The sequence below is a fragment of the Drosophila bipectinata genome, chromosome 3R (assembly GCF_030179905.1).
Source record: "Drosophila bipectinata strain 14024-0381.07 chromosome 3R, DbipHiC1v2, whole genome shotgun sequence".
Classification (NCBI taxonomy): domain Eukaryota; kingdom Metazoa; phylum Arthropoda; class Insecta; order Diptera; family Drosophilidae; genus Drosophila; species Drosophila bipectinata.
This window is the reverse complement of record NC_091739.1, coordinates 5207542-5219343: the sequence shown is the minus strand read 5'-3', so window position 1 is coordinate 5219343 and position 11802 is coordinate 5207542. Positions and strand designations below refer to the sequence as shown.

Here is an 11802-nt window from a genome sequence, read left to right as displayed (position 1 = left end):
TTTAGTGTATTATTGCATATATTAACGGGCCAAGTATGGTAAGTGGTGTTTGGTTTGAACAACTTTTTTTATAACAACTTTGGGTAACAATTTCTACTATACCTTTCTGGATTACATAACCTATATATGCATGTACGAGGATGATGACGAGGGTATCTTTATAAACAAAGATCCTTTTACACAACGATTTTCCATATAAATAGTTAAATATATGTATATATCTGTTGTATATAACAACAGATCCTCTTTAAAGACGACACTAAACTTATTTCTTTCATAAAAGGCAATGGCTATAGGCTTCAATACCTTCGAGGATTATAAAACCCAAATAGTCAGAGGATATCATTATTGACAAAGTGTCCTTTACACAATATACCCCTTTATAATATAGACAAGTATATGTCTAGACTCTAGAGTAGCAGATCTCTTTTAAGGATGTAATTAAGCTTACTATACAAACTAAAGGTTGTCTACATCATATAGACAGGTATATCCACTGGTCTAGAATCTTGACTCTGGAGTAACAGATCGCCGCTAGACAGGCATTCCTTTCATCAAAAGCAATGAATTGGAAACAAAATAAAAAACCAGAAAACAACAGATAAATTCTGTAGATCTCTAGAAAATCACCGTACAAAAGTCAAAAAATGAATTTAAAAAACAAACAAGATTGAAATAATATTTAAAAATTATAATTTGCCATGGTGGCGACTCAAAAACTATTGAACAACAGAAACGTGCAATCTTCTGAGCCGCCAAGCGGCCCACAAAAAGTACAATCAAAGGGCCACTGAAGGCTTCGCGCTGCTCTCCACTGGGGCAGCCAGCTGGACCTGCTCCTTGGGCTGCTCGCCGCCAGCCTCGACCTGCTTGGACTCCTCGCCAGCAGCCAATTCCTTGGGCGCCACCTCCTCCTCGGCTTCTTCGATGAGGCGATAGGTAATAGGAGCAGGCTGCTTCGCCGGCAGCCAGTCTGGGATGATCTTGTCGTGGAGACGCCACTTTCCGTATTCATTGGAAATGTGCTTTTCGAATACGACGTACTCCAGCACGTCTTTGGTGAGGATCTCGCTGCCGTGCATGAGGCGGCCGAAACGATCGTAGATGGCGAGCATCTGTTGGCTGTGGAAACGCACTGTGACCTGGGCAAACTGGTTCTCCTTCGTGATGACCTCGGTGACGCGGGCATGAACAACACGTGGTGGCTCCAGAGACTGCAGAAACCGCCAGCGAATAGTCTTGTCCTTAACGTTGTGCATCATCTCCGGGTAGCAACGCTCGCTGACGTACTCGCGGATCTGGTACTTGTCCTTGGCGGCCATATTCTGATGGGCTTTAATGTAGATCTCCTGGGCTTCGGCTCCGAACTCGTCTGTGCTGAAGCTCTCTTCATAGGAACGTATCTTGCGTACTGCCATCAGACTCTTGGATTTCTTCTCGAGAAACTCCAGCTTTTGCTTTGCGCCGCTGGTGGAGATGATAGACTTCTTGCCATCGCCTTCTGGCGGAACGTAGGCCTCGAAGATACCGCCCGTACAGCTGATGTGAAAAGGACGCTCCATCCAGGGTCGGGGTGGAAGGACGCCACGCTCCTTCATCCGTCGTCGCATCTCCTCTTTGGTGATATCCTCTGGTTTCTCGCGCAGATTGGGCAGGTCAATCTTGACGAACTTCTGCTTACGAAGTCGCTTAAATTGGGGGTTCCAGTGCTTGGTCTGCCGGTGGCGCACCTGCTGCATCTGAACCAAGTTCTGAAGGGGATTCACGAGCACGCCCAGAGCCCCAGACTGCGCCGCTTGAGGCACGCCGGGCATCACCTGTTTTCAATTAAAAAATGTTAGTGGGGGGACTCTAAGCTTAATCCAGTACATTTAGAACTCACCTGGAGCAGCCTGAGACATGTCTTTGCCGGCGCAAACTTATCCATTTTTCTTATATTTATTATATAAAACAGAGTTGCCAGGTTTTTGGGAGATGAGCTAGATGCAGCGCCACTAGCGGGCCAAAGCTAAAGCAGGCGATGGGCAAATAAATTTCAAATAAATTAAATGACTGTTTATTTAATGTAGTCATTTGTCCCCCTCTACTAAAAAACAATATCTAAAAAGGCTGAAAATTAAAATTGGCATAGATTTTCTTAAAAATAAATCAACTTGAAAACTTATCGATATTTACAATCAAATTATTCGATAAGGTAGTAACGGTCTTTTCGATAAAAGAGGTTTTAAAATAAGTTATTCTTGATTTCAATTTTAAAATTACCAAACTTTCATTTTATTTTAAAATCACATTCAAAAATCTTTCTCGCTTTTTAAGAACATTTTGGGATTTATATACGTCAATTTACGTAAAGGAATTTGTAGCCTAACCATTTGATATATTTCATAACTTTTGGGCACATCTTTCCTAGATCCGTGATTTTTTGTGACACATTGATGAAGACACTACCGTGAAAATAGATAAGGAAAACTACAGATTTCTGTTAAAGACTATTAGGGTTTTTAGCGATCAATTTTCATCGGTTTGCTCCTCTTCCGGATTGTCCACGCAACTGTCAGTACAACAATCAGGAGGCAGATCGTCGAGAAATCGATACCCGGCATTCTTGAACATCTTTGCTTTTATCTGAAGACCATAAGAAAACTTAGTTACACCGTGCCAGAAGCTTATCCGCAATACTCACCATTAGCTGCTGGTACTGGCAGTCGTAGGCGTTAAGGGCAATGTCACGTTTCCGCAACTCGTTCCGCAGTACACTGATCTCCATCTGCTGGCACTCGGCCCGTTTTATCGCCGCCTTCGCGGAGGCCAGTTCCTGCTTCAACTGGGTGCAATGACACTAGCAGGAATATAGTTCAGAATATTAAGAAACAAGCTTATTTAATAGTACTCCCTTTCCAAATCACATACCTTCAGAATCTCCTCGTTCCCTTTTGCCTTTTCCACTTCACTTTCGTAGTAGCCCTGCATGTCCTGCATATCACGTTGCATATTGCACATGCACTCGTTCTGGGCGTGCAGGCTGTTCTGCAGGTCCCCGGAAATTTGCTCCGCCTCACAAGCCTTCTCCTCCAGCTGACTGACCTTGTCGCCAATGTCCTCCAGGCTCTTCACCTTTCTTCTCAAAGCATCACGTTCCGCCAGAATTCTTTTTATATTCTCAGCATCCTTATCTGGGGAAAAGGCACCTTTACTGCGTCCACCACCGCCACCTCCTTGAGATCCTCCTCTTTCGCACTTTGTGGCACACTTTTTTAGGTAATCATCCTCCATCTTACGAAGTAGAGCCACCTCTTTCCCCAGGTCATCGATCTTCTGCCGCAGATAGGGGACATCGCTGCTCTTTTCGGGATCGACCTGAGTGCTTTCCAACTTACAGCGCAAGGATTGCTTTTCGATGAGGCGCTTCAGGTTGGCGTTCTCGGCCGCGAGGATGTCATGGGCCTTGTTCATGTCATCAATGGATGCCTGCAAGTCGTTGAGATCTTTTTCGTCCTTTGGTGAGATTTTTCCAGCGTCTGCCAGATCTTTTATTTTGTCCTTGAGGGCCCTGCTCTTCTGCGGATCGTACCTCTGCTCCATAATCCGCTTTATCTCGTCGGCCTCATCGTTGGCCGTCTCAAGCTTATCATTGGAGTCGTCCAGCTTCTTCTGGAGCATGTTGTTTCTGATCATCAGGCTCTGCATGCGGCCAAGGGTGTCGTCGGCAGCATTGATGAGGCTGTCGCCGACAACCAAATCACTTCCGTACTCGTCTTCTGGACTACCAGCTCCGCCTCCAGCAGAGCCACCACCATCTTTGCCACCCTTTCCCGAATCTCCCCTGCCGCCTGTTTTGGATTTCGGAATTAAGCTGCAGGCCACCAGTTCGGCAACAAATTGAGACTTGGCGCTGTCGTCCGCGGCCCAGGACCGATCGTCAATTGTGGACGGATAGCTCTTCAATTTCACACACGCATCGATGCACTCGAAATCGACGTTTTCGTTCCCGAACGGAACATGAAAGAAGTTTTTTTGCGTGGAGAATGCCATGGTAGATTTGCGAAAAAAACCAACTCTTAAGCAATTTATTTGTCACACGAATTTATAAAAACTTCTTCAACAGGTCCACGGCCTAGGTCTGAAAGTTGGCAGACAAAAAAAACACGTCCGACATGGGCACAGTATTCAAATATTCTAAGCTTAGTCTAAACAAGATCTAAACGGAAGCTACTCTGCCTACTGTACTCCAATTATAATAAAACTAGTTAACATTCTACTACTCAAGGCCTTGTGCTCGTCTCTCTGCCTGGGATTCGTCGGCGGAGTTCATGGCGGAGAAGCCACAAGGCTGCATTGTCATACTGGCAGTGCCCGAGCTGATGGTCCTCAAGGCACTCGAGTATCCCGAGAGTTCAGCCAATGGAGCATTCACCAATATTATCTAGGATAAGATTGTATTTTATTTAATGTTTTTAAACCGCTCTTGAATATCACCAATAACTCACCTTGTTTCGTTCACCCTTTGGTAACACATCGTTGATCTGGGCTCTTCGCCGGGATAAGTCAGCCATAATGCCGGATATCCGTTCACTTGGCGCCACAATTTGCAGGGCCATTATGGGCTCCAACAGTCGAGTTCCACTAGTACTAAGTAACTAAAAGTAGTGGTAATTTTAACAAAAAATAATCATTAATTAAAACCAAAGTATTAACTTACCTTTTGGACGCATTGTGCCGCTGTAGCCATTACGAAGGAATCGGCCGTTCCCCGTCCAATAGTGGCATTGTGAAGTCGAATCTGTGTGTCTACCACCTGGCCCCCCACCCGAGGCCCTCGCTCAAGAGCTCCAATAGCGCCCTTCTTCACAACCTGGAGGATGCGTGGTCGCAAAGTGTTAAGATTGGGCATATTCTCCGGCGATTTATCTAAGCTTTTATGAAAAATAATTTTAGTTTTAAAGAAAATAATTAAGCCTTAGCTTACCTAAATAATTCACTTTTGTCCTTGACCAGTTCCAAGGTAATGCTAACATTCTGCTTGGCACCTGCGATTTCCTTTTCTACACTCAGCGTCGTTAATGCCGGAGATTCGATGGTTTCCTTGTAGGCAATCTGGAGCGGTCCCAGATCCACATCAATTTTGTATTCGCTTAGAATGCGCGATTTGATGATGTCCATGTGGAGCTCTCCCATGCCACCGAGAACCGTCTGACCAGTTACGGAGTCGTAGCTAACACGTAGACTGGGATCCTCTCGTTGCAGCTGACGGAGAGCTTGTTCCATGGCCGTTTGAGACGATATACTGGGGGGTTCGATGGAGCAGAAGTATACAGCGTCAGGAATCTGTGGGTCTAGTCCGAACATCTCCTCTGACTCCTCCGATTCGTCGTCTAATTCTGGAATACTTGATTCTGTTTTTCCCAAGTTTTGTTTTAAACGTTTCTGGGCGTTTTTAAGAGTTGACTGACTGGAAGTTAGTAGATCGCCGGTGACTGTAGACTAGTTAACGAAACATTTTTGTTATGGTTGGATAAATAAGAAACTGCATCTTACTTTGAGACCCGCACAGATCACCACATCACCCGCCTGCACTGCATTGACCTCCCGGTACTCATCGGCCAATGGCTCGTACATCTTGGAGACTACTTCTGCCTGGCCACGTGCCGATATTAGACGCATGCCCTTCTTTATCTCTCCCCGTAGGATCCGAACCAATGTCAAAGCTCCTCTCTGCTTGTCATGGACAATCTTAAAGACCTTTCCAGCTACCTCAGTGCTTTAAAAGGAGAACTATATAGAAGCTATTCAGGAATAATATAGAAAAAGACTTACCCAAAGCAATCGTAGACTTGGTTACGTTCTTCAGGTGCCGGCAAATAAGCATTTACAGCATCCATTAAGCGCTGAATTCCGACATTTTTGTAGGCGGATCCCAGGAGCACAGGCACCACTTTTAGCTGGCCGGTGGCCCTTCTGAGGGCTCTTTCTATAAGGCTATTGTCAACCTTATCAAAGCTTTCTGTGCTAATGACCACATCGGCGAGTTCATCGTCCACTCCCGACAACCGGTCTATAAGTTCATTTCGCCTTTCCTGCAAGGCACGTAGCTCATCGGAGGGTTCCAATTTCATGCGGATGTACTTCTGGCCCAGATCCTTCTGCTGCCATGTTAGTCGCTCCAATGTGATCACGTCATTTATAGCTAAAATATAAAAATATAAACACATTACTCTAATTGGTTATCAAGACAACAAACCTAGTACTCCATCCGCGTTTTTTACTGGATACTGTAAGCAAACCGGGTGTGTTTCCAGCTTCTCTTTGAGATCAGTAATGCACTTTTCAAAATCTGCATCCGGGCGATCCATCTTGTTGACAAATATGAGTCTTGGGAGTTGGTGCTTGTCCGCCTGGGTCCACACGGTCACGGTCTGTGCCTCTACTCCTGCAGTTCCATCTAGAACTACTACCACACCGTCGACAGCGTAAAGCGACTGTTCCACCTCCATGGTAAAGTCAATGTGACCCGGGGTGTCCAACAAATTGATGCTATAACCAGGATACAGATTTGTAAATATGAATGAAGGTTTAAAATTGATATATCTACCGTTGGCCGTTCCAAGGAAAGGTTACCGCTGAACTACAAATTGTTATGCCTCTTTCCCGCTCTTGGGTTAGGTAATCCGTGACTGTGTTCCCCCGATGCACTTCACCCAATGTCCTGGTCTTGCCGGCATAGAAGAGCATCCGTTCTGTCGTCGTTGTTTTGCCTTAAAGGATTTAAATTATAGAAGGACTCTTTATTAGAAATAGGATATGGAATAGATACCCGCATCGATGTGTGCCAGAATGCCAATGTTTCTGATTTTGCTGCTGTAGGTTCGTTTGGAGGATTGGGCGGAGAGCTGCCGGAGCCAATGGCTGCGCTTCTGTAAGCCGTGCAGAAATTCATATTTCAGCATTTTAACTAAAAATTCAACTGCCGGCTCGTGGTGGAGACCATCAGCTGATTCCAACTGGTTGCATTCGATAGGTTTCTCAATCAGCTGTTGTTGTAATCGAATAGTGCCGCATTTTGCGGGCGAATTTTAAGGAGATTTATTTTTAATCTTCAATGAATTAATGTTGTTTAGGCGAAAAACCAATAATTGAAAATGTCCTCAAGACCCCGACGGGCAGCTGCTGCAAAACCGAAGCTGGTAGTGGAGTTATCCGATTCCGAGGAGGACGAGGAGGTCGTGGAGAATGATGAGTACATGCCACCAGAAACCAAGAGTCGCCGCATCGATCGGGCAGCAGATGGCCTGGCAGGCGCAACCAGAAGACGTTGGCCCACATCCAAAACTGCAGCTGCCGAGACTGCAGCGCCCAAGAGGAAACGGGCTAAAAAGGCAAAGGAAGATGAGAACTCATGTCCGAATGAAAGCAATCCCAAGCAGCAGGAGGAGGCACCGACAGCCCCAACGCCACCACCCCGACCTGTGACTCAAACTGATGGAGCAGCAGCCAGTTCAACTACTGGACGCAGTTCCTTCTGGGAGCGGAGGAAGGTGTGGAACATACACGAGCTCTTGGCAGAGACCGAGAACATTCAGCCCCAGGCAGCGCGGAATATTGTGCAGCTTTTCGAGAATGAGAACACCATTCCATTCATTTGCCGGTAAAAAGGGTCAACATTTTTATAGATTTAAATACTGATGTGTTCTTTATATTTAGTTACCGACGTGATCTTGTGGATCACATCGCTCCAGATCGTTTGCGAGACATTCGTAACACCTATACGGAAATAGTGGATCTGAGGAAAAAGGCCGAAAACATTGTCAGCCAGTTGGAGCGCGAAAATGTCTTAAATTCTGACATTCGGGATGAGCTGATGTGTGCCAAGACCAATGAGGAGTTGGAGTTTCTCTACGCCCCCTACAAGCCGGCCAGCAAAGGCACATTGGCGGAGCGGGCCAAAGCTCTTGGCCTGGAGGAATACGCGGACCGTTTGCTATATGGCACGGCTCCAAAGGTTGAACTATTTTCAATAGTTGATCCAGAAAATGAGGCCCTTGCCTCAGAAGCCTTGGTGATGAGTGGGATCTGTAACATAATAATCCACAACATAAGCAAGAACACCAATGTTTTAGAGGAATTAAGGCGATTGTAAGTGGCTCTAGTACTTTTTCATAAAACAACATGATAAATGTTTTTCATTTCCAGACAAAACGTCCATAAAGTATTCCTTAAGTGCAGCAAGACTAAGGAGGCTTCAACCTCAAAGGCAAGTTCAAGCAAATCTAGTAGCAGTAAAGGAAACAGTACCATTCACGATAAGAAGTTGGATAGCTCCAAGTTCGAGAATTATTTCAACTTTCAAGGCGACATAAAGACCATCAAGCCACACCAGATGCTAGCCATCAATAGGGGGGAGAAGCACAAGTTTCTTTCTGTCAAGTTGGAGACGAGTGATTATCTAAAATGCGATCTAACTCGGTTCATCAACGATCAATATATGACTGAGGGCCTCCACTATCCACTAAGACGGGAGATTTTCACAAAATCCTTGGAAGAGTGCTATTCTAAGAAATGTGAGTAGATTTTTACGAATAATTTGTTGTCTAATTCGAAACTCTCTTAGTGCAACCTCTGATGTGCCGCCAAATTCGGGCTGACCTCAAGGAAAAGGCCCAAAAGGCAGCGATTGATGTGTTTGCCAAGAACCTCAAGCAATTGTTGCTGATGTCTCCGCTTAAGGGAGAACGTATTCTAAGTATCGACCCGGGGTACACGAATGGCTGTAAACTTGCGGTGATATCTGAGACAGCCGATGTCCTGGAGACAGGGGTCATCTATCCACATGGAGCCAGGTCTAATAGGCATGGAGCAGAGAGAACTCTAGTTAACCTACTTAGTAAACACAAGTATGTAATGATTTGTTTCTTGCTACACTTAATTCACTTAAAATCTTCCCAAAAAGGTGCCAAATTATCGCCCTCGGCAATGGCACTGCCTGTCGCGAAACTGAACACTGGCTGACCGATATGTTCCATGCCGGAACCTTGGACAGCCAGCGCATCCGCTATAGCATTGTCAATGAGAACGGGGCTTCGGTTTACTCTTGTAGCGATGTGGCTAGCAAGGAGTTCCCCGATATGGACACCAACGAACGAAGTGCAGGTACGGATAAAGTCGATTATAGAAGGGACTTTCATGGACCAGCTGGAATTTTATTGTAGTTTCTATCGCACGTCGTTTGAATGATCCATTGAGTGAATACGTAAAGATAGAACCTCGTCATCTTGGTGTTGGAATGTACCAGCACGATGTTTCGGAAAAGATACTAACCGAGTCCCTAAAGGATGTCGTCTCCGAGTGTGTGAGCTATGTCGGCGTGGACTTGAACACGGCAAGCCTTAGTGTGCTAAAGTAAGTGAAAGAGCTGTGTGTTTTAAGACAATCTAACCCGCAATCCCCAACTCAGGCACATTGCTGGCTTGTCCGAAAAGAAGGCTGAGAAAATCATCGAGCACCGGCTGAAAAAAGGACCTTTTCAGACCCGAAAGGATTTGCTTTCCGTGCGTACCATAGGCGAGAAATCTTTTGTGCAGTGCGCCGGGTTCGTTCGCATCGAACCACTCAGCGTGGGAGGCAAACTACAGAACCCTCTGGACTGCACTTGGGTTCATCCCGAGAGCTATAAAGTAGCAGAGAGGTAAGGTCTAACTTTATTATATGTAACATATCGTGGGCATTCTAATCCGATTGATCTGTTTGAGCCTTCTTGGCCTTCTTCTCGGCGGCTTTTACAAGCAAAGAAGTAACGCTGGACTCCGGGACAAAGTCAGAGTCGCTTTCCGAGATTTTGAAATTTGTAATCTGCATACACCCAGGATCTGGCTGCTTGGCCCCGCGACAGTCGTCACTGGACTCCAGTGGCTGACACCAGCATGGCAGATAGGGCTTGAGGGGATCCTTTTTGCCACACCGCTTACAGGTGCAGTTCTCCATGCCAGCACTCATGAACGTCTTGAAATTGCTCTCCGTGCACAGTAGTGCCAGGTAGTCTTCAATGGAGTGCTCCTTCATGGGGTCCATGAGCTCGGCCCACGTCTTGAGCTTGACAATCACGCCAAAGAAAAATGAGTTGAGGTCTTCAAGGGTCTGTAAAACCGTTTCCAGTTCGATCAGAAAAGGGCTGTTTAGACTTCGATCCAGCCTGCTCAACCGCAGTTCCAGTTCCTTCATGGACTCACGCACCTGCAGGAACGAGCTGGTCAAGTCAGCGCTGGAAAGTAAAAGGGCTATGGACTCCAAATCATTAAAATAATAAGGTTTACACACATTGACTGATTGACGAAGTTGTAAGCCCGCTGGAACTGGCAAAGGGCGCGCTCCTCGGTCATTCGGCTGATGTATTCGGGATATATCTTGGTGCCAAAAGATCCACCAATCAGGAGGCGATATCTTACGCCGTGGTAGCGCATCATCTTGACTTTCTCGATTTGCTGCTCTTTGGCTTTGGCCAGTTGGTATCTCAGTCTGCTCAGCTGCTTGTCGAGCACCAGGGTCTGCTCGTGCACGCACTTTTCCAACTGGGCGTCGTACCGGGTGTAGATGTTCTTACAGTGCTCAAAGGTGGGCTTCAGCACTTCCAAGGGCAAGGTGGCGCCGCGGCAAGGCGGAGGTAGGGGACGGCGCTTGTACCGCTCCGGCGGGTACTCCCAGCAAACCCCAAAGCGGGCCTGAGCTGGCGCGTTTATGGGATGGCTCCAGCACGGAGTGTAATTATCCGGATCGGCGTGGTAGAAAGCCCTTTTCCCACACGCCACATACTTAACCTTTGGCGGCGACTTCTTCGGCGGATAATGGTACTTCTCCAAGAGCTCCCTTTTCAGCTTGGCGATCATTCCGGATATTGGAAATTTATTATCGAAATTCTAAAAATTCTAAGCTTATTGTGTTTTTCAGTATCCTGAGTGAGTGTGATTTGAAGCTGACGGATATTGGCAAGGCTGGCTTCATAGCTCGGATCAAGGAGTTTGCCGGCTCCAAGGCAAAGCTGGACAAGATGGCCAAGCAGCACAAGTTGCCCATGGAAAGAGTGGGTCCCCAATATATCAATGAATATAGTTCTGACTTCATGGTTAATTTTTTATAATATTTTAGTTGGACTTCCTAATGGTGGCATTGCAACGTGAACTATTACAAGATTACCGGGCAGATCTGGACAAGCGTCCCCTTTTTAAGCAAGGTCTAACCAGGCTAGACGAACTCAGTCTTGGTGATGTGGTTACAGGTTGGTGCAAGTACCCTGGAGTACCATAAAAATCCCAAATAATTGATTCTTGCCTTTCAGGTGCCGTGACCAACGTTACCCAGTTCGGTGCTTTCGTGGACGTCGGAGTGGAGCGCGATGGGTTGATCCACAAAAGCCACATGAACAACAGCGAGCTGAGCATCGGCGACAGGATCGTGGCTTCGGTCGTCAAAGTGGACTTGCAGCGGAAGCAACTGGGCCTGCGACTGGAAAACATGCTAATGGAGACAGACACATCCTTTACCTTTAAGACGGAAGAGTGAAGAAAACGAGCTGATCTTGAATGCTTTTGGAAGTATTTAATGATTCATATCGTAATTGTTTGGGTGCTCACACGAGCGTCATATATACTATATATAGTTCATATATATATTCGTGTATATGCATAGTATAACGGCTTTCCTAAATGTACTCAAAGCTTATCAGTTAGTAATAAATGTTCACATAAAAATCACCGAATCTACTTTCGTGTTCTTGTTTCCCTTTTCGCCGTGTGATGTGTGTCCTGTCGGGGAATG

The 11802-nt window shown here is 46.0% G+C and overlaps 5 protein-coding genes across 6 annotated transcripts; 1 reads left to right on the top strand and 4 right to left on the bottom strand.

Moving 5' to 3' along the window:
- Positions 1–670: 670 nt before the first annotated feature.
- Positions 671–2033, bottom strand: mRpL45 (mitochondrial ribosomal protein L45). The gene is made up of 2 exons (XM_017244516.3): positions 1883–2033; positions 671–1817 (listed from the first exon to the last, which is right to left on the bottom strand). The coding sequence occupies exons 1-2, from the start codon at positions 1925–1927 to the stop codon at positions 780–782; spliced, it is 1083 nt and encodes a 360-aa protein (XP_017100005.2). The 5' UTR covers positions 1928–2033; the 3' UTR covers positions 671–779.
- Positions 2034–2264: 231 nt separating this feature from the next.
- On the bottom strand, positions 2265–4174 carry LOC108127433 (non-neuronal cytoplasmic intermediate filament protein). The gene is made up of 3 exons (XM_017244494.3): positions 2911–4174; positions 2684–2839; positions 2265–2625 (listed from the first exon to the last, which is right to left on the bottom strand). Exons 1-3 carry the CDS (start codon positions 4030–4032, stop codon positions 2509–2511), a joined length of 1395 nt encoding a protein of 464 aa, XP_017099983.2. The 5' UTR covers positions 4033–4174; the 3' UTR covers positions 2265–2508.
- Positions 4175–4258: 84 nt separating this feature from the next.
- Positions 4259–7003, bottom strand: mRRF2 (mitochondrial ribosome recycling factor 2). 2 transcript variants are annotated; one of them, XM_017244492.3, is made up of 9 exons: positions 6812–7003; positions 6590–6752; positions 6239–6531; positions 5815–6184; positions 5536–5758; positions 4967–5481; positions 4700–4913; positions 4488–4637; positions 4259–4423 (listed from the first exon to the last, which is right to left on the bottom strand). In XM_017244492.3, the coding sequence occupies exons 1-9, from the start codon at positions 6942–6944 to the stop codon at positions 4259–4261; spliced, it is 2226 nt and encodes a 741-aa protein (XP_017099981.2). In that variant the 5' UTR covers positions 6945–7003. The 2 variants fall into 2 exon arrangements, with proteins under 2 accessions (XP_017099981.2, XP_070137811.1); XM_070281710.1 differs by lacking the exons at positions 4259–4423; positions 4488–4637 and having other exon boundaries at positions 4801–4908.
- A 50-nt stretch (positions 7004–7053) lies between these two features.
- Positions 7054–11743, top strand: LOC108127431 (uncharacterized protein YdcI). Its single transcript, XM_017244491.3, has 10 exons — positions 7054–7642; positions 7699–8130; positions 8188–8555; positions 8606–8888; positions 8945–9144; positions 9204–9393; positions 9449–9679; positions 10936–11068; positions 11134–11263; positions 11324–11743. Exons 1-10 carry the CDS (start codon positions 7137–7139, stop codon positions 11545–11547), a joined length of 2697 nt encoding a protein of 898 aa, XP_017099980.2. The 5' UTR covers positions 7054–7136; the 3' UTR covers positions 11548–11743.
- On the bottom strand, positions 9685–10959 carry LOC108127434 (uncharacterized). The gene is made up of 2 exons (XM_017244495.3): positions 10309–10959; positions 9685–10252 (listed from the first exon to the last, which is right to left on the bottom strand). Exons 1-2 carry the CDS (start codon positions 10872–10874, stop codon positions 9721–9723), a joined length of 1098 nt encoding a protein of 365 aa, XP_017099984.2. The 5' UTR covers positions 10875–10959; the 3' UTR covers positions 9685–9720.
- Positions 11744–11802: the final 59 nt, after the last annotated feature.